This window comes from Emydura macquarii, unplaced genomic scaffold (assembly GCF_026122565.2).
Source record: "Emydura macquarii macquarii isolate MOO-44397 ecotype Brisbane River unplaced genomic scaffold, CSIRO-AGI_Emac_v2 contig_2205, whole genome shotgun sequence".
In the NCBI taxonomy this organism is placed as follows: Eukaryota; Metazoa; Chordata; order Testudines; family Chelidae; genus Emydura; species Emydura macquarii.
In genome coordinates this window covers 38,443,061-38,463,751 of record NW_027132342.1, presented here as the reverse complement: position 1 = coordinate 38,463,751, position 20,691 = coordinate 38,443,061, and the positions used below count along the sequence as shown (strand labels likewise).

The window sequence follows — 20,691 nt, the reverse complement described above, 5'->3', positions numbered from 1 at the left end:
AACCAGTGGCACAGACAAAGCGAAGTCCTGTACAAGCTTTGACTCCTTGGAGAATGCTACCAATCAGTGAAGAACAGGAGTGACTGAAGAGCCTTAGAGTAGCTGAGAGAATTGCATCTCCTGCCTGGATAATTTCTCTACTCATAAAATATCCAAACCTACTCCATTTGAGTCAGTAGGCATTAACTTCAATGGGAGTTGGATCAGGCCCTAAAATATGATTCAGCAACATGCTTAATCACATGCTTAATTTTACACAGGTGAATAATCCTGTTGAAGTCAATGAGGCCACTCCCACAGTAAAATTAAACACAGTTGTGTTTGCAGGATGTGGCCCAAGCTTGAACCTTTCAGAAGAAACCCTGATGTCGCAAAACACTTATTCTGCTTGCATAAATCAAAACCACTTGTAGTTATAACAAACACAAAAGGAAGAAATTGTTTGTAGGGGGCCTGTTGGGGGGGGGCGGAGGGGGGAGGTGGCGCATGGTGAAAAAATGTAAACCTGGGAAAACGTCCATTTCTTATTCTTCAAAAACTGCACCTGATTTCCTAACCAGAGTGAACTCCAGAGACTTAATTAGGCTCAATTAGGCACAGGTCAGACAGTGATTCCACATGGCCACTGAATAAGAAACCAAAATGTGAGAATAAAATCAGGATCACACTCAAAAACAGAAAATAACCTGTGGTGAAATCCTAACCTCCTGTCTAAATCAGGATAACCTAGTAAAATCACTTTCTGCCTCAGATTTCTGCCCTGGATCACAGAATGAGTAAGGGTCACCCTCAGAAATCAAGACTAATCCAAGCACTAGAGTGAATCAGGATCACCCTCTGTCACATACACGTTAAAGTATGATCACCCTCAGATCCAGAAACCGAAGCAAAGAGAGAACTAAGGACACACTCAAAATCACAGGGATCAAGTCACCCCCACTTCCCTATTAACACAGCATCACCCTCAAAATCAAAGCCTGAGCAGGGTGGAGGAGAATGAGTCAGAGCCGTTCTCTAGCAGGGTCCAGATCCTGCTACTCTGGTAGGTATCTATATATAGCCTTTGGACAGCTCATCCCCACACCAACCCTTCCAGGGACAGATTTAGGGTCACATTCACCCCCAACACACACACACACACACACACAGGAGGCCAGAGGCTGAGTCAGGGTCACCCCCCCCCGCCACACATACCCACCCAGGAAACCACCAGAGGCTGAATCAAAGTCACCTGAGGCAGGAGCACCCACACACATACCCCTCAAGGGTTCAGTGACTGAAGCCAGGGCACCCTCCCCTACAGACACCCTTCATCCCAGGGGACCAAGAACACACACACCCCACCTTGGGGGACCAGGGCCTGAACCAGGGTCCCCCCCCTCACTCACACACACACACACACACACACACACACACACTCCCAGGGGGGTGAATAAGATCCCGCCTCCCTCCAACACCCCGGGGGGGGGGGGCAGGGGCTGAGGCAGTGTCACGCGCCCCCGCCCCCCACTGGGGCTCGGGGCTGAGGCAGGCCCCCGAAATCAGCGCCTGCTCGGGGCGGGGCGGGGCGGGGCTGGCGTCTCACCCTGGCGGCCCGGGAGGAGTAGGGGTCCTCGAAGAGCGCCCACATCCGGGGCTGCAGCCGTTTCCAGCGCCCGCCCTTGCCGTCGGCGGGCCCGGCCGCCGCCCCCACGTCCTCGATGCCCAGCCGCTTGGCGGCCAGCTCGTCGTCGTCGCCGTCGGGCGGCGGCTCGCCGGTGATGAGGTCCGGGGTCTCGAAGATGTCGAGCGCCTCCTCGGCGTCGCGGTGCTGGCGGTAGGTCATCCAGCAGCAGGGCTCCACGTCGGTCTCGTCGATGCCCCAGAAGGCGAGCTCCTCCTCGAAGAGCGGCCCGCACACGTCGGCCGGGCAGTGCAGCTTGCCCGTGCGGTAGTAGTTGAGCACGTAGGCGAAGACGCCCGGGTGGCGGTCGAAGAAGAACTCGCTGGGGCCGCCGCCGTTCCGCGGGCTGCAGCCGCTGCTGGCCTCCGGGCAGCCGCCCGGCACCTGCGGGGGCAGGTTGGGGGGAGGGGGCGGCGGGGGAGCCGGCGGCGGCGGCGGCGGCTGTTCTTCCCCGCCCGAAGAGTCGCTCTGGGGCTCGCAGGCGAGCAGGGCCAGCCGGGTCCCCGGCAGGGTCTTCAGCGTGCTCCGGTAGGTCTCGTGCCTGGTGCCCCCCACGTTGAGGATCACCCTCTCGTTATCCTCGAGCTTTCCCATCTCTCTGCCTCAGACATGACTGGGGGGACAGACAGACAGACAGACAGACCCGTCAGCGTGAGACCAGCAGGGACTGGGGAGGGAGGAAAGATGGGGAAGGGGGCAAAGGAGGGTGGGGGTCAGAGGGAGCCTGATTCTCTCGAGATCACTTTACTACCTCCTACCCCCTTACAAAATATGCCCCCCTGCAGCCCACATCTTCCCTGCCCTTTACCCTCCTCAGATCTCCTGTGCCCACCACCTAGCTCGACCCTTCCTCTCTCCCCCAATTTCCCCCCTTCCCTCCACCACCATGAACCAAATCCCCAGAAGTGCCCTTCCTCTCTTCCACAGTCCCCCTCCAATCAGCGCTGCTTTCCCCAGACACCCTAGGATCTCCCTGCAGCTTTCCTATGATTCCCCTTTCCGCTCGTCTACAACCGCAGCTGCCAGAGCTTCTCTTCTCACCAGCGACTGGAAAGTTGGTTTGCAAACGACCCTGGAACAAACCTTGTAGTCCTTTCGCTGTAGCCTTGACGACTTCAGAGCAATGCCTCTCCCACAGCTCCAGGCTTTGCCTCCCCTGCTTCCAGCTGGCTTTTATTTCCCCCTCAATGATCTGGACTCTTCCCCTACACCTCTTCCTTCCCCCGCTCCAAACGGGCAGAAAGCAGAGGGAAACCAAACGAGGCTGCTTCGCCTTGCTCCGGATCAGTCACCTTCCCCACCCTCTTTTTCCTCTGTCTCTGGGCTCCTTGGATCAAGCTCGCTGAATAAAAGCAAGCAGTCCCATTATGTGAGATGTGCCCATCTTTTGTCACATTAGGGGCTGAGAAGAGAGGCGGTGGGAGGAAAAACCCAACCTCCAAAGAGCTCAGGCAGCGGGCACACCCTCAGCGGAGCTGTGAGCTCGTAGCTCTGCCTGCTACTTTCTCAAATCATTAACCTCCTCACGGATTTCACCTACACATTCACATTTAGAAGAGCAGACGGAATCGCAGCCAGGCTGGCGTGGATTCCCCCCTCCCAGCTTCTCAAATACCTTAATGAGAAGAGCGAGAGAGGCTCCTCTTCAGGAACCAGACGCTGTTTCCATCGCAGCAGTTGGCAGATCCTCCGCCGATCTGTGCGTGTGTCTGCCAGGCGAGAACTACTTGTTGTTTTCCTCCCCATGTTCATTCAGGTGGCTGGTCCCCCGCCCGTGGCGCTGACCTGCGAAGGAAATAAAAGCCGCCCCCACCGCCGGCTAGTAAATCGCTCTTCCCTCGCTGCGCGCGGTCCACGCAACCTCGCCACATCGGAGCGAAGAGTCAGCATCACCGAGAGGCAGCAGAGGCATGGGTGGGCTGCTCCGAGCACCTCGGGGACGGGGTGATCCGAGCGGCTGGGTGGGGAGACGCCCTCATTTGAAGGGGAAAAGGCAACTCAGGTTTGGCTTTCAAGCGCGGCCCCGCCCTCCGGGAGGGTGGCGTGGGAGCTGTCCCTTCAGCACCGCGCTCCCGCAAACTCCGCCGCGCGCCGCCCTCTCCGGGGCGCATGTAGCCGCCAAAGGCAACGCCACCCCCGGGCCTGCGATCCTGAGTTGTTCCCGCAAGGACAGCAAGCGGGGCTGGCAGCGGTTGTTTATCTGACAGCTGGAGGGAAAGCGGCACCTAGCTACAGGTGACAGGCGCAGCACAGAGGAGCTCGCCAGCTCTCCAGCACAGAGCCGCGGTGTCCCTGGCTCTTGGGCGCGGGGGCCCCTGGTCTGGGGCACAGGGCGCCGGCAGCCGCTCCATGTGCGGCCGGGGGAAGGCACGTGGCGAGCACTGGCTGCAGCAGGGCCGGATCAGTGCGCATCACTGCAGGCCCTCGCAGATCAGGCTGTCGGAGCCCGATGTCTCCGCTTCCCTTCGGGCACCCGGGAGAAGGGGGAGCTCAGGCGGCTGCTCCAGCTCTTCGGGCAGCCAGGAAACGAGAGCTGCACCTTGTTTCCCTGCGGCTGGTGATGGGAGGACTTGGAGCAGGGAGCCAAGAGGCCCCACATTTCACGCAACAAAGTGTTCGCCCCCCGCCAACAGCACCTGGCAACACCAGCAGAGCCCTCTGCCAGAGCATCAGGTTTCTACAGCCTGCCTCCCTCCCTAGCCCACCGGTGCCTGTTTTCAAGCATACTGGAGACTGGTCAAGGAGGAGACAAGCCTCAGCCCCTGGCAGAGAATTGTGGAGGGTGAGAAGTCCCCAAAGGTTGCTGTTGCACTCCCTGGCTTGAAGTGGTTTCCATCATAGACAGGGTTTGCAGTTTGATTCAATGGTTCTCTGTACTCCCCACTACATAAACTGTTCCAAGGCCCCTGGTTGCTCATGTGGCCTCCTCATTAGAGGGCTTTCCTTCCGCCTCAGCAGAGGTCTGTAGGGCACCACCTGGGCACCCCATGAAGGGTCTAGTCCAGAGTAGTGGTAACAGATGAGACACACACACATCCTTCCCAAAAGCAGACTGTAACTACTTGATTGCAATGCCTAAAAGCCAACATCTGCATTCAGTATATAGTTGTACAGCCCATGTAACTCTACTGAAAACCGATCCAGGTAATTTAAAACAGAATTTAGCCCTATCCGTTTTATACTGTCTATTTTTTTAATGGAAATTTACATATTAGACCTTTCAGAGACATAATTTCCTGAACAGAGCATATGAAAATGGACCTGCATGTGCTAGAGTCTACTGACATGATTTCAGATGTGCAAAAAGTCTTTCTTTTTGGTAATGGAAGCAGGTAAATAGAGGTTAGGAAGACTACATTAATCTGATGATGCAGCCTGCAGCTGTAATGCATTTCTGCAGCCCTCCCCTTCCCCTGCATGGTGGAAAACATTGAGCTGGGACCAGCTGCTGGGGCACCAAAGACAGAGCCAGCATGGAGTCATAGGGCTTCTACTGATGCACTAGCATCCCTGCAATCTCATACGTAGGGTCGATTCATAGGACAACTCTCTCTCCCATAGAAACCAAATTACAGTCCATTCCCATAAGCTTTTCTGCAGGATAGGGTAATGTTTCTACATTCCTGGTGAGATGGTGCTCTTTGGAGAAAATATTACAGAGTGGGAAAAGATCAGTCTACATTATAATATAAAGTTTTAGTCAAGTCTAAAAAGAAATATTGCACCACTTACTAAATATGATACCAAAAGAAATTAATTGTATCACTCCTTGTACTTTTAGCAAGTGGTAGATTTCACAACAAAATACAGAATGAAGTCATAATAGAGATTTGATTTCAAAGTCCAGAAAACAGGAACACTTTAACAAAATGATGGAATAAATACAGCAATATTCTATCATCAGCTTCTTCTGACTGGCAACACTAGCAAATTTATCCTCCTCCCAAATGATTACATTTGACTTTCTTCTGTAGAATGTGATAGAGGCCCAATCCTGCATTTATTGTACCCTTAAAATTCCCACAGAAGTGGGAGTGTGTAAGGACTAGGTATACAACAGCTACAGGTTTGGGGCCAAAGTGATTCTTAACAACAAAGATATAGCCAAAATGGAAAAATGTTTCCATTCATACCAGCTGTCACATGGATTCATGGTAAATATTAATTGGAAAGGTGTTTCTGTAGCTGAAGATTTGGAAATTCAGGATAGTTTGCAGGAATGAACCTCAGCAAAGTACAAAAAAACTTCCTTTAGGATAGATATTTTGAAAGGAAAGCAGATACTTCATTATCGAACAGAAAAAAATGACAAAGTCATAGAACTGTACTTGAAGAGATTGCTTTCTGGAAATTGTAAGCCAAATGATAGTTCCACTTAACAGAAAAGGATTCCTATTGCACACTTAGGTATCATGATGCAGACTCAGTAGAACTACCAACTGTGAATCAATACAGGAAAGGGCAAACAGGAGAAAAGAAAAAGGTATCCTTATCTGAAATTATGATCTGTGGAAAAGAAGAAAAGGTTTTACATGGAGGCACAAACCCTTATTTCTACTAAATTTTCTAATGCAAAGCAGCATTTGTTCTATTTCACAGATGCTGTAGCAAACAGGAAGAATGATAGAAAATACAGTAATAGTTGAAAATGGTATGGTGCAATAAAATGTCATCTTAAATCAATTTAGACAATGGTACAATAGATACCAATAACGGTTTTAAATACAGGTTTAATCATTGAGTTTGTCAACTTTTTAAATGTTTCCTCCTCTCTCTTCCTACATATTTTTCATGATCATTTCTGTGTATATACATTTCAATTACATATAATTACATCTATTGATCTCTTACAGATTTTAGGGAATTCATTAGACCATAAATCAATATTGTTATTATTGTAGATTCACAATAATTAACATTATATTAAAAGGTATTTTGAACTAAAATTTAGGGCCAAAACATTCCTTGGAGTGGCTGATATACAGTAGAAGTAGAATAAATTAAAAGAATAAAATTAAGCAAATGGGTATAAAATTGTACTGCTAGGAATCATAAGGTGATTAAATTGTGCAAAGTTCGAGGGAAACAATAGGAAATTCTGATGATTAAATAAAAATAAATGTGGATGTGTTTTTGGACTTTAAAAATAAGAGTTAAATGCAAAATGGGTTTGATTAATACACAGCATTGGTGAAGATAGGTCTTATATGGGCAATGAAGACAAAACATTAACTAGAGCTGAGTAAAACTAGTCAAAAAATTGTGAAAGGATTGTGAAATTGTTCCCCAATTCATTTAATATGATTTCCCCACCACCAACAACCCAAAAATTTTAATTCTTTGTAAAATTTCATGAATTATGCAAAAACTGGAAAAGCCTCTTTCACATTACATTTTGACCAGAAAAATGCACACTTTAAGCAGGGAAATTCAAGGATCACAGAGTAGAATGTCACTAGAAGTAATGTGATGCAGAAGAATGAAAATAGCCTCAGTCCTCATCCTGCTACTCTCACTAGCCTAATAATCCATAATACTGTGCTACATGGATTAGTTAAATCTTACATTTTGCATTTCCTGACTTTTAGAAAATTAATACAGTTATGTAAAATCAATGCAGGTTTTTGTATTTAAGTTCCTCTTTTAAGAAGGAAAAGATATGCAGAGAGGTTGACGGTGAGATATGACATAGCTACAGCAGTATGGTGTGTACAGTTTTGTTTTGCATAAACTCTGAACTGCAACACTTACTTACACAAAATCTTTGATTCTTGAACTTTGATTCTTGAGCTCCACATGGTATTTTTCCAGAACTGCACATGTCAAATTCTAGCTCACTGTTTCAAGGTGCAGGCCCAGAGCACCACCCTGTCCCATTTCCCCTCTTGGTCCTCCAGTCAACTTATGGGCACCAAGGAAATTTAAAATATTCCCCTTCTTGGGGACTGTTTTATTAAGCCTTCACAAAATAAATACATACATCCTTTGCCCGTTCCAGGCTCAAGCCATTCCTTTCTCAGGGCTCACCCATTACCCTTCAGTTAGAACTTCAGCTCTCTCTTGGCTGACCAGTTCCCTTTGAGTAGGGAGTGCTAGGAGTCCCACTCCAGATCTTGGAGCTTTCAGGAGACATCTCTCTAAACTCCTTCCTAGCCTATGTCCCTGGGCTCAAGCTCCTTCAGCCCTTACTAGACAGTCTCCACACCCCTTCTTAGAGTTGTGTTTGAATTCTCGCAGGCTTACCAGCCCATCATCCAGGTTCAACCACAGAAGAGCCTCCCTCCAGGTCTCTCTTTAGGTTTCCTTTGACTGAGCTAAGAGCACTCCTGTATAAACCCCAGCAAGATAGTCTGGTGATCCTTACCATAACTGCCAGTCCCAGAATACCTGTTCTTAAAGGGTCTATTCCTTAGAACAGCATAGGCCCTTAAAGGGGACAGATCACTCTGTTATACTTTTTGATCCCCACCCCCTAAAAAACCCCCAAATTGGTGCTAACTAATTCTTTAAAAGCAGCATTGAATTGAATCCATGCTCTGAATGGCTGTATGCCTCCATACAAACCCGACAGCCTCCTGCATACTTTACCCATGCCAGGGGCATTAGTAATCCAAGATGGGGGAAAGAAAGGTTACTCACCTGTAACTGGAGCTTTTCAAGTAGTTTTGTCAGTAAAGATCTACATATGTGGGATATAGACTTTGTCTAGACTGAGCTATGGAATATTATATGTAGGCGATAGCCCCAGGATTACTCAGTTCCAGACACTTTTTAGTAGTCCATATGGATTCTGAAAAAGTGGCAATGAAGCTTTCCTGACAATCTATTTGAACTCCAGTTGAAAGTCAGTAATTTCTTTCACCTTCAAGTGATGTCAGTACAGAGTGCCACTTCTGTGGCATTGACAAGCAATCACAACTCTCAGGAGGTTAAACAGTACTGATTTCCTGAACTAGATAACCAATCTTGAGGCCAGGTCAAGAGTACTGCTCTATACATTTATGAACTCAGTTCTTGGCAGCGGCTTTACATATTTCCACAGAAGGAATTATAAGAAAATACGCCTTAGATCTAATCAAATATGCTGAGATACCATAAGGGACTGGGAAATCAGCCAATTATCTCCAACCCAAAGTCAGTCCTTGTGTGCTTGACTTCTATGACTCCTAACTTAGACTGATTGTTTGACTCTCCTTCCCACTAACAGAAAACTTGAAGATCAGAGATGGCAAGCAGGGAAGGCCAGGACAGATGGTCATGTCCTGAGAGAGAACCTCTGAATAATCATGCAAGTCTCAACTGTGATTTAGCTGGGGTTGATTGATTTAGTTGGGGATTTAGTTGGGGTTGATCCTGCTTTGAGTAGCGGGTTGACCTCCTGAGGTCCCTTCCAACCCTAATCTTCTATGATTCTATGATTCCAAATCTCACTAGCCCTGAATCTAGCCAGACTCTACTAGACCTGCTCAGATGACATGACCTGGCACATAAACAATGAGGGTGCGAAATTTGAGAAACTCTATTTACAAATAGCAGCTCTCACTCTCTTTCTCTGTGCCTTGTTTCCTCTCCATACTTTGTCCTCTCTTGTCCATTTCAGCTGAAGCTCTTTGGGGCATGAACTGTCTTTTATTATGTGTTTCTATAGCATCCAGCATGATGAGGACTTCATCTCAGGTAGGTCCTCTAAGCACTACTGTAATACAAAGCATAATAAATATAACCAAGACATTCAGGTCACGTGCTATCAGCCTTTGAGCTATAAAAGCTATTGGGTGGATCAAATTATCCAAACTGTGGAGGTGCATTATTAGTTACTAGTACCATGATCTCCTCAAAAAGAGATATTAAAACTAGCTCCTGAATTGCCCTATGTTGGACATCTAAGGATGAACAACTTCCTAAACCATATGCTATTCTAATTTTATTAGCAATAGATGTATAAGGAGACAGCCAATTTCTGTGCCCTCTTTATGGAGTGTCAATGGGTGGCCCTGAAAAGAAACGTAAAGGGACCTTTAGTTTCCCAGGTCCAGGTTAACACCCATTTGAATAAACTGAGTTAGACATAATTCGGTCCTTAGAAAAGAGCACAAGAAGACATCATTACATTTTAGTTTTAGTAGATTATGCCACCCACTATCCTAAGGCCACCCACTAACCTAGGGCCTTTCGACTGCAAACAATTAACACTCAGAATGTGGTAGAAGTGGTAGTCAATGTGTTCATAAGAGCTGGATCATTTTATCAGGTCCTCATGACCAAAGGACAAATTTATGTTCCACCTAATGCAGAAGGTGTGGGATCTTCAGGAGAAAGATCAATTTGTACTTTATTTATAACCTCCAAGACTGATGGATTAGCTAAGAACAAAACCCACAAAAATACGTTATGAAAATTCATGAAGACAGTTGCAAAGAATTAGGACAGGTTCTTCTCATGTCTCCTTGTTGTGATTCAGGAAGTTCCACAGGCCTCCAGTAGATTTTTCTATTGTCTCCACTGGTTTAGGGATTGGGTACATCTATGCCGACAGGGCAAGGCATCAGCTTTAATCATAGACCTGTAAGACTGGAAGGTACCTCAAGAAGTCTTCTAATCCAGTCTCCTGCACTCAAGACAGAACAAGCATTATCTAGACCATCCTGTCAGGTGTCTGTCAAACCTGCTCTTAAAAATCTCCAGTGATGGAGATTCCACAACCTCCCATGGCAATTTATTCCAGTGCTTAACTACCCTGAAAGCTAAGAAGTTTTTCCTAATGTCCAACCTAAACTACCCTTGCTACAATTTAAGTCCATTACCTCTTATCTTATCCCTCAGCGGTTAACAAGAACAATTTTTCTCCCTCTTCCTTGTAACAACCTTTTATATACTTGAGAACTGTTATCATGTCCCCCCTCAGTCATCTCTTCTCCAGACTAAACAAACCCAATTGTTTTCAATCTTCCCTCATAGGTCATGTTTTCTAGACCTTTATTCATTTTTGTTGCTCTTCTCTGGACTTTCTCCAATTTGTCCACATTTTTCCTGAAATGTTGCAACCAGAAGTGGATACAATATTCTAGTGAAAGTCTAATTAGCATGAAGTAGAGTGAAAGAATTACTTCTTCTGTCTTGCTTACAACATTTCTGCTAATATATCCCAGAATGATGTTTAGTTTTTTTTGCAAGTGTTACACTGTTGACTCATATTTTTTTGTGATCCACTATGACCCCTAGATGCCTCCGAAGTACTTTTTCCTAGGCAGTCATTTTCCATTTTGTATGTGTACCACTGATTGTTCCTTCCTACGTGGTGTTGGAAATGACTGTTACTGTTTACATCCCCCTCCGTGTGGTTTAAGTTGAGAGTGTAGGCCCATCGCCATATTGGATTGTTAAAAAGGATAGTAAGACCTCCATATTGGGAAGCCTTCTTTATGGGCTTTCACACCTTTTCCAGCAGAGGGCAAGAAATATAGAGAGTAGAAACAGCAAAAATCTGCCCAGCAACTGAAGGGTATAAATGAGAGCGAGGTAGACAGCTTGGGGCTGTCTATTCCAGAGACAGACAAGCACACATGCACACTATTCATTCTAGTAACAGTGCAGACAGATAGTAGAGAAGAGTCTGAAGAAGGTGAAAGGATCCTGGGACGAGACTGAGGGCAACCTCCAGGCTGATGCAGTTACTGACCTTGGAAGATATCCTTGTTCTGGTGCTGGAGTTCTGAAGCTGAGGACAACTCCACACCCTAGGAAGGTCGAAATCAATACCCTGTGGAAGGGAGAAGAACAAATCCTAAGTATTTACATGTGAACTGTGGCCTGGGTATATACTTACTGATTTATAGGGGAAAACCTGGAGTTCATCTCCACTGTATTATAACCCCTCCGAGTGACTCTGATTATTGTTCATTTATCCCACAATACATTTGTTCTAGTTTACCTATATGTCTCCTGGTTTGACTACTAGTACAGGATACCAGTGATAGATATGGAGGGGAACCCTTAAACACTACCTTTTGTATCTGCTGGTGGGTGGGTTTCAGTGTTTTCCCCCTCTTTCCTCCCAACAGATTTGGTGACCGTGAAGGGACCCCTATAGAAGACTTCTGTGATAAGTTTCCTCTCTCACTCGGAGTGGGTAGTTAAGCCCACTGGCCTACAAGGAGGCAAAAGGGACAGAGCAAGCTGACCCAACAGTCAGAGAGAAGCGCTCTGAAGATCTGGGAGCATGCTGGCTCTGAACAACTCTGAGTGTTGTTAAGCGGCATGGCCTAGTGAGCCCATGGCTGAAGGTTTTCAGGTGCCACATCTGCCTTGTGTGCAGACAGAAAGGTGTGGGTTTCGTGGCAGAGAGATTTTTTCTGCCTTGAGTGAATGCTGTGAAGCAGCTTCAGTGATAGAAAGTCCTACAGTGTCTGCTTGCCATTCTGTGTGCTGAGCGTGCCCGAGAGCCTGGCTTGTGTCAAGGAGGGGTCTCAGTCTAGAGAGCCGGATAGAAGTCCTTGTGAGCCACGAGGAGAAACGGGTGCTGAGTGTCATCCAGTGAGTGGACTTTTTGGCAGCCTGTCTGGATTCCCACAGATCCATCAGTTAAGACAGTTGGTAAGTGCTGTCGGTTATAGAGAGCAGTGTGATCGGTGCCCTTGCTAAGCCAAAGCTAGAAGGTGCAAGGGGGAAAGTGGGAGTTTTCTCACTAGGGACTAGTGTGGTTAGGAAAATCCTCTGAGGAAAATTACCCATCGCAGATTTGGAGCTTCTGGATGGGAGCAGGCCGTCAGTAAAAACAGTCTGGCCTCATATATTGAGTTACTGAGTGAAGGGAAAGATCCCTCAGCAGACGGGATGTTTGAAGGCAAGTCAGTTTACAACGACCTCTGCAATCGGTGGGAAGATTTGGTAATGCGCAAGCCCAAGCCCACAAAGAAGCAAATTAAAAGAGCCCTATGGTATGGGTTGTGTGACGAGGTGGGCCTGTTTGGCCCCGGGGGTCTGCGCTCCCTTCGGCTATGCCGGTGGTGTGGCTGAGTGGGAACGGGTGGGGGAGCCAGGTCCCACCCTCTACCCTGGGCCCCGATTCAGGGTCCCTGCGAGGAGTAACCTCAAACAGCTTAGTCCATGGACTACTACCTTCCCTGGGTTGCCTGTCTGTGGCCCCCCTGCTTGTGGTCCTCCTTCAGGCTTTTGGGGCCAACGTCCCCTGGCCTTGCCTGGATGGGCTTCTCTTTACCTCCCGTGGCTGGATGCTGTATCAAGACCCACCCTAGCTCCAAGCCTTGTAGCCGCTCCACTCCGCCACTAGCTCCATGCCTTGTAGCAGCTCTACTCCACTCTGCTCCGCTCCTCCACTCAACTCCCCCTCAGCTGCCCCTGCCTGCCTGAAACAGAGGCTTTTACCTGCTATGGTGAGCTCCTTAATTGGCTTCAGGTGACCCAATTAACCTGGAGTAACCCTGGCTGTGTTACCCAGGGAACAGGGATTTGGTAAGCCTGGGGCTGATATATATGCCTTCTAGCACCCTCCTATAGCCATCAGGGCTGGCCCCGTCACAGTTGGATAAGGCAGCTAAGGTGCTACAGAGCTATGTGGGTATACTGGAGGGTCGGTTGCTATGTCTCCAGGACATAAGGAGACTCAGATCTCCGAATTACAGCAGAAAAAGGAGTGGTTGACAGCCCAATCACTCAGCCAGTCCTCTAGAATAACGGACCAGGAAAGTCAGGTTAGAGAGCTAACAGAGGTATTAGCTAAAAAAGGAAAAGAGGTGAACAAACTTACTGCTGGACAAGAAGAGTCCATGGCCATAGTAAGGAGCCTCATGAGAGAGCTCAAGGAAACCCGCAAGGGTGGAGCAAACCATTCTGCATGCAAGAGTCATGCTAGGGAATTGGAGGCAGAGCTAAAGGAAGCAAAGGGAATGTTAGCTGCCGTGAAAGGCAGGTGACATAGGAGTGAGCATAATAGCTCCAGCTTCAGCTCTGAGAGTGACTCAGTGGAGTACAGTGAAAGTGAGCTAGTCTCACATAGAAGGGGAGATGGTGTGATCCCTTCAGCTCCTCTCAAGGAGGGGAGAGGGAAGGGCCTGGTGGGAGTGGGATACACATGACACCAGTAACCACAACTGGTTCAGTATGCAGGACAGAGAAGACCTACTGAGACCCATCTTGAATACCGAACCTACACACCGGAGCAGGCAAGGGCCATGGGGAAAACCATGGGCCAGTTAAACAGGGAAACTGTGGTGGATTGGGTTGGCTGCACTGGTGGAATTCCTGGTTTGCATGTGGAAAATCTAGTTGCACTGGCAAGGGAATCCACGGCAGCAGAGGATTTTAATGCTTTGCCTGCAGAAATCCAGGTGGCTTCGATAGCAAATGTCCTGGAAATCTTTAAAGGGCTTTTTAAGTTCTATTATCTGGGAACAAGCTTTATTGGAAGGTTTTATGCAGACAAGCAAAGGATTTATGAAAGCCCTGAAAAGTATATGTTAAGAAAAAGGGTGCTGTTCTGGATGGCATTCATCCCGATACTCCAGAGTTCAGGGAAGCACTCCTGCAGGACTCGCTTCCCACCCTGAAGGTGACTCTGACAACAGTGTTGCTACCCGAGATAGAAGAAAGAGTGAGATCAGCATATGATCTGCACCAGGAGACATTCCCAAGGCCTAAGAAAAAGGTGGCAGCGGTGAGTGTTGGGGGAAAGCCTGATGGCGCAAGGAAGAAGGTGATTTTTGGGAGCAGCGACCAATCAAGAAGCAGTAAGGACAACAGATGGCGGAAGTCAGTGCAGCCATCTACCAAGAAACAACAGTTCAGGAATGTCATCTGGAATCAGTTCCTGAACTACGAACCAAAGGAAGCCATCCATGGACTGGAAACCAGTGAATTGCTGCGGAGACTAGCCACCCATGAAAGGAAGACACCAATTGTGGCAGCAGTGCTTGATCAAAGTTAAGCCTACAATGAAGGAGCCAAGCTTCCCCACCTCCCTTAGATTCTGTGGTTCCAGTCATGCAAGATCAGTGGGGAGAGCCTGTTGTGTCAGCTACACTGAAGGGGAAGTTCGGTGAAATAGATCAGAACTTTTTGATAGATACAGGCACAGCTGTTTCAATCATTTGTACAAAAGGAAGTCCGGAAGCCATGAAGCTATCTATTGAAGGGTGGAAAACATTAGAGGGCTTCAATGGCAAGGAAAGTGTTATTCCATTCACATGCCCAATAGAGTGTTGTTTGGGATCTCGAATTCTGAATGCTACCTTTGGGGTGCAATCACTGGACAGCACAAGAATATTGGGAATCAATGTACTAAAAGAGATTGAAGCAGTCATTGATCTTCCCAACAGGACCATCTTATCCCGGGGACATGGAAAGGAACCGTATACCATTGCGTCATCACACAGGGTTACAGCGATAAAAGCACCATCAGAATTAAGGCTGCCTGAATGGGAACCAGAGGTGATGCAAATATCCCTGAAGTTTCCCAACATATTCACAAAAGACAAGCTACAGTGTGGCAAGACTAGAGATAAAGTTCGAGTTGAAGGACCAGACTCAAAACTGCAAAGACAATATAAGTACCCGCCCCAAGCAGAAGATGGTTTGCAGCAAACCATCCAATCCCTAAAAGAACAAGGTGTTCTGTTTGAAACATTAAGTCCTTGTAATTCGCCCACATGACCTGTGTAGAAGGCTGATGGAGTGATGTGGCATCTAACGGTGGCCTACTGAGAATTAAATAAGGTAATGCCTAAACTTGCACCAGTCTTCGCAAAGTATCAAGACGTGATGTCCACAATCATTGCAGGTGCCAAGTGCTTCTCGGTAATTGATCTGGCCAACACATTCTTTAGCATCCCAGTTGATCCTAGGGACTGCCATACATTCTTGTTTATCTTTGCTGACCACCAGGTAACTTTCTCCAGATTGCCACAGGGGCTCCACAATGCTCCCTCCCTGTGTCACCAGAAGGTAACCAAGATGTGGAGAGGCCTGAGACGCAAGGCATGCATAATCTCCTATGTAGATGACATATTAATTTCAACTCCAACAAAGGAAGAAAATTTGGAAGTGTTGCAGGAGGTGTTCAAATGTATTCAGGAAGCAGAGTTCCTGATAAATCCTGTAAAGGCACAACTGGTTAAACAGTTGGTGACTTACCTGAGGTAAACCTAGGAGTAGACGGCAGAAGACCTGATAGAAAAAGAACAGAATTACTGGGTTAATTACCAGTGCCCCAGGATATTAGTGCTTTAAGATCATTTCTGGGTTTAAAGGGTTTCTCATGGGATTTCATGGAGAACTACGCCTTAATTGCAAAACCTTTATTCCATCTGTTGAAGAAAGATGTGCAGTGGAGTTGGAATGGAGATCAGCAGGAAGCTTTTGTAAAGTTAAAAACTGCATTGGCTCGGGCTCCTGCACTGGCATATCCAAAGGAGGGTGGGCTCTTCATCCTGCAATTAGCCACAACACCAGGAGGAATAAGTGCTATCCTGTGCCAAGACACTGGGACAGGGTTAAAACCCATTGCTTATGGTTCAAGGAATCTCTCAGAGACAGAAAAACAATTTACAGCATGCAAAAAAGAGGTTCTCACATTGACCTGGGCGTTACAGCATTGCGAATACATTATCGGTCTGTCTCCTGTAGTCTTGCGTACCTCCCATACCCCGGTGAAGTATATGCTATCCAGGAAGGCTAACCAGGGGAGAGTATCTAATCCCAAGTTAGCTAACTGGACTTTGACCTTGCTCAACAGAAAAGTCTCCATAGAGAAAACCAAGCAGGAGGCATTATCTCCTTATGCTTTTCTAGCACAGGGAGCTGAACACGAATGCCCATTACCAGTAGAAGAACGTAGAAACTTTGAATCCCCATTTATCGTGGGAAAATCAATGGAAGAGACAGCGAGAGGTCTAGAGGTGTGGGCCACAGATGGCAGCTGCATATATGTGGAGGGAAGACCCCAAGCAGCATACACAGCCATACATAAGAGGGATGGGTAGACACTACAGGGAAAAGTGTGTCCTCCTTTGGCTCAGGCTGTGGAGGTGGTGGCATCCTGGCTGTATTGATGGAGTCAGATCCTCAGCAGGGATTCTGGATATCCTCTGATTCTGATTGGACAATCAGGGAATTAACAGATTGGCTGCCAGTGTGGTTAGAGAGAGGATTGAAGACCGGAGAAGGAAAACCAGTTACTCACGGGAAATACCTCCTACATGCCTGGGAATTGGCAACAGAAAGACCTGGGAAGCGCATCAAAAGAGGAACTCCATGGAAGCTTCACTAAATAGTCAAGTGGACAATTTAGCAAAGGAAGCTATGCAGTTGGGATCAGAGACAATGTTGACTGCATCCTGCAAAGAAATCCACATATGCACTAACAGACTAGATAAACAGGATATCCCAGTGGGAATAGCCAAAATGCAAAGTAAAGTTTTTGAAATCCAGGATCTTCTACAGAAAGGAAATATCAAGGACTGAAAGATATATGAGGACTGTAATGGGATAGTTTTTATCATCAAGGATGATATACAGGACGAAACCCCAATATTATTAGCCCCATTGTGTTTATGTGAATTAATACAGTTAGCACATCGGCAAGGACATTTTGCCAAGGAGAAAACCTTGGAAAGATTAAAAAATGTAACATGGTGGCCAGACATGGCAAAACAAATTGAAGAACATATAAACAACTGCTTGAACACAACAACATAGACTTGAGGTCAATAAAGGACCGCTGAAACACCAGTCGATAGTAGAACAATGGGAAAGAATCCAAATCAATTATATTGGCCCCCTGCCTCCAACAGAGAGCAATAAACAATAGGTGTTGGTGATTATTGACTCCTTCAGTAAATGGATTGACGCTTATGCCATCACAAACAATACTGCAACTACTACCACCAAGGTTCTCTTAAATGAAGGCTTCTCTCGTTTTGGTTTGCCGAAATACATGGATTTGGATCAAGGTCCACATTTCACCGCAGAAGTTACAAAGTACCTATGCCAGGCCTTAGGAATTAAACAGAAATTCCACATAGCAAGTCACCACAATCATCAGGGTTAGTAAAGAGATCTAACCGTATGTTAAAAACCTGTCTGCGTAAATTGGTGCATGGGTCGGGTAAGGGTTGGGATCTCAGGTTACTTTTGATTTTGATGGCAATTAGATCTACACTTGGGTCCCATGTTTCACTCCACACCAGGTATTCACCGGAAGAACAATACACACTCCAGAACTCTGGTGGGTTGAAGGCAGGGTGACGAATTCCAACCTTGTTTGAAGGTGAAGGAATTTGTGGGAAAAATATTAGAAACCATCTCAGATGTCCAAAACCAGTTGGGACACCAGTTGAAAAAGAACATCCAATCTACGGACAAACGATTGGGGGACAAATTGAAAGAGAGAAAGTGGGAAATTGGAGAAAAGGTATTGTATAGGTACTTTTCAGAAAAAAGGACACCTGCTTAGTCCCAGGTGGGTGGGGCCTGTATATATTACCAACAAGGCAGGTAATGCAACTACTCAAACCCTTCGGCCAGGACATAATATTTTTTCTCAGCCACCTTTGATGTAGGGGTGACCGAGGAAGGGGTTTGCCACAGGGCCTTTACAATCTTAAGGATCCTTTCGTGGACTGGGAGAGCCACTGTTGCTGGAGCAACCACCGCCAGCACATTAAATATTAAAATTATCTTCGGCCTCTTCTAATTCCTTCACCTCCATCCCCAAGTTGGAGGCCACCCTCTTGAGCAGCTCCTGGTGTGCCCTGAAATCCTCTAGTGGCGCCGAATGGTCCCGGGCAACTGCCTCAACCAATGAGGAGGAAGAGGACTGTCGAGGTGCATCCTGCAGGTGCGCCCCCTCCTGGCAAAGGATTGCACCCATTGAGGGTCCCTCCATGGGGTTCAACTCCTCATCCGAGGAGTGGTGTCTATGGGCCTTCTCCTGTGCCAGAGGCACGGACTGCACCCCCAATGACAATGTATTGGGGCCCCGGCCCCATCTGGATACCACATGGGGCCCAATAAGGCCATTGTTGCGGCCATTGACCCTGGGGCCAACTCGGGGCTGACTGTGCCATAGGCTGTGACACATTGTGAGGGCATCGGCTCTCCCAATGACTGTCCCCCCTGGGAGACCCCAAGTCACTGGACCAGCAGTGCCATGTACGTCCTTGGTCCCGGGCGCCCTTCCATGCTGCGGATCACCCTCTCAACACCTCCAACCTGAAGGACAATGAGGACTGCCTCCATCGCTGCAAGCAATGCCAACGAATGGAGGTGTGCTCCGAAGAGCTAGAGGTACCGGAGTGTCATCTCGGTACCGATGATTTCCGCTGCCGCTTGCCTTGCGGCCCTGCAGACATCTTTGGTGACTCAGGTCAGTGCCGCTCCGAACTCCTCGATGCCGAGCCAGACTCCGGTGACTGAGTTCCATTTTGTGGACTGCGCGGTGCCTGGTCCTCCGATGTTGACCGGGTTCTGCGCCATCTAGGTATGGGCAAACTCCACAGTGCCGGGGATCTGGAACGGGAGCTGTCCGAGCACCACCTGGCAGACCTCGACTGGTGCCGCCTCCTGGCATGCGCTGCCTCTGGTGCTGGGGATTGACATCGGTGCTGAGAAGGAGACTCCATGTCCTGTGCCGGAGCAGGTCGGCTCGATGACACTGACCTGGAGCGACTGCTGGGGGAGTGGCTCTGCTCTACCCTTGGAGACCGTGCGGCAGGAGATCTTCCTCCCATAGCAGGGATCTCCACCGCCATTCAGTGGGACCCAATGCAGGTTTCCCCCGTGACACCAGCCCCTTCTCCCTCGGCGGAGGAGAGGTGGAGTTGGCATAGGCAAGGCCAACAAGACTCGTGCCTCTGAAAAGCCTCCGGTGTCGACGGCGTTGGCAGGGGCACTCTCCCACTCCCAGGAATCTGGGGAGGCTCCCTGACCGGAGATGCAGGCACCGGAGAAGACTCGACAGACCGGGTCCAGTGCATCTCCGTACTTGACTCTGCCTGTACCAACAGTGCAGGGGAGTGTCCGCGCACCACACACTGCTTCTTCCTCTTCAGTGCCGGTGATGTTGCGTGGTGCCGAGTCAAGTCCAGTGCTGGTGGTGTGCTCTGTACCGAGGTCACGCTCAGTGCTGAGGTGGAGCAGGCCAGCTTGGACACTGGGCGGAGCACTACCTCCATCAACAGGGCTTTCAACCAGATTTCTCGGTCTTTTTGAGTCCTTGGTTTAAAAGCCCTGCAGATCTTACACTTCTCTTTTCTGTGTGCTTCCCCCAAGCACTTAAGGCACTGGTCGTGGGGGTCGCTGAGCAGGAAGGCCTTCCTGCAGGAGGCACACGGCTTGAATCCCGGTGACCGGGGCATAGCCCGGCCACTCAAAGTCCCCGCAGGGACTTGCCTTATCTCTAATTACACTTAACAACACTTAACAACTACTTAACTAACTAAAACTACCTTAGAATAACAAACAAGTCCAAACAAGGGAAATAGTACTTGCTGAGAGCAAGGCTAGTGTCACGCTGGCTGGATTGGGGGGAGGCATTTATTAAACGTCAGTATGTCAAAATCATAATAATTCATGCGAGATATGCCATGTCAGGTACCGTTAGAAAGGCTATAATGTGCTAAGTAAGATGATAATGTTTATGTTCATATGTAATGGAAGTTATGGATATGTTTGTATCTATATTTCAATTTGTACTGTGTTTCTGGGCGACACCCCAGACAGGATGGCTGCAGCAATAGCCTGCTTAATGGCCCATTAAGAAATTCACAGGTACAATGGGCCCATGGGGAGAAGCCAGGGATATACCTGATGAGTCACCAGGACTTACTCATGTGACTCTGGACTCCATCTTATTCCTGTAAAGTTCCACAAGCAGCATGGCAAAAGCCAAAGGACATAAAAGGCAGCTGCCCCACATCCATTTTGTCTTCAGACTTCAGCCTACCTCTGGATCAACTCAACTATAACTGAACTGAAGCTGTGAAACAAAGGACTGAGACCCATCCAGGTACTGG

At 47.9% G+C, this 20,691-nt stretch overlaps 1 protein-coding gene across 1 annotated transcript in view; it reads right to left on the bottom strand.

Annotated features, from left to right (window-relative positions):
- Positions 1-2,955, bottom strand: part of KCNC2 (potassium voltage-gated channel subfamily C member 2) — a 149,492-nt gene extending 146,537 nt beyond the window's left edge. Inside the window, exons 1-2 of the mRNA XM_067559925.1 lie at positions 2,705-2,955; positions 1,586-2,276 (exon numbers count right to left, since the gene is read on the bottom strand). Coding sequence (XP_067416026.1) covers positions 1,586-2,257 — 672 coding nt within the window. The 5' untranslated portion in view covers positions 2,258-2,276; positions 2,705-2,955. The remainder of the gene's footprint in view (positions 1-1,585; positions 2,277-2,704) is intronic.
- Positions 2,956-20,691: the final 17,736 nt, after the last annotated feature.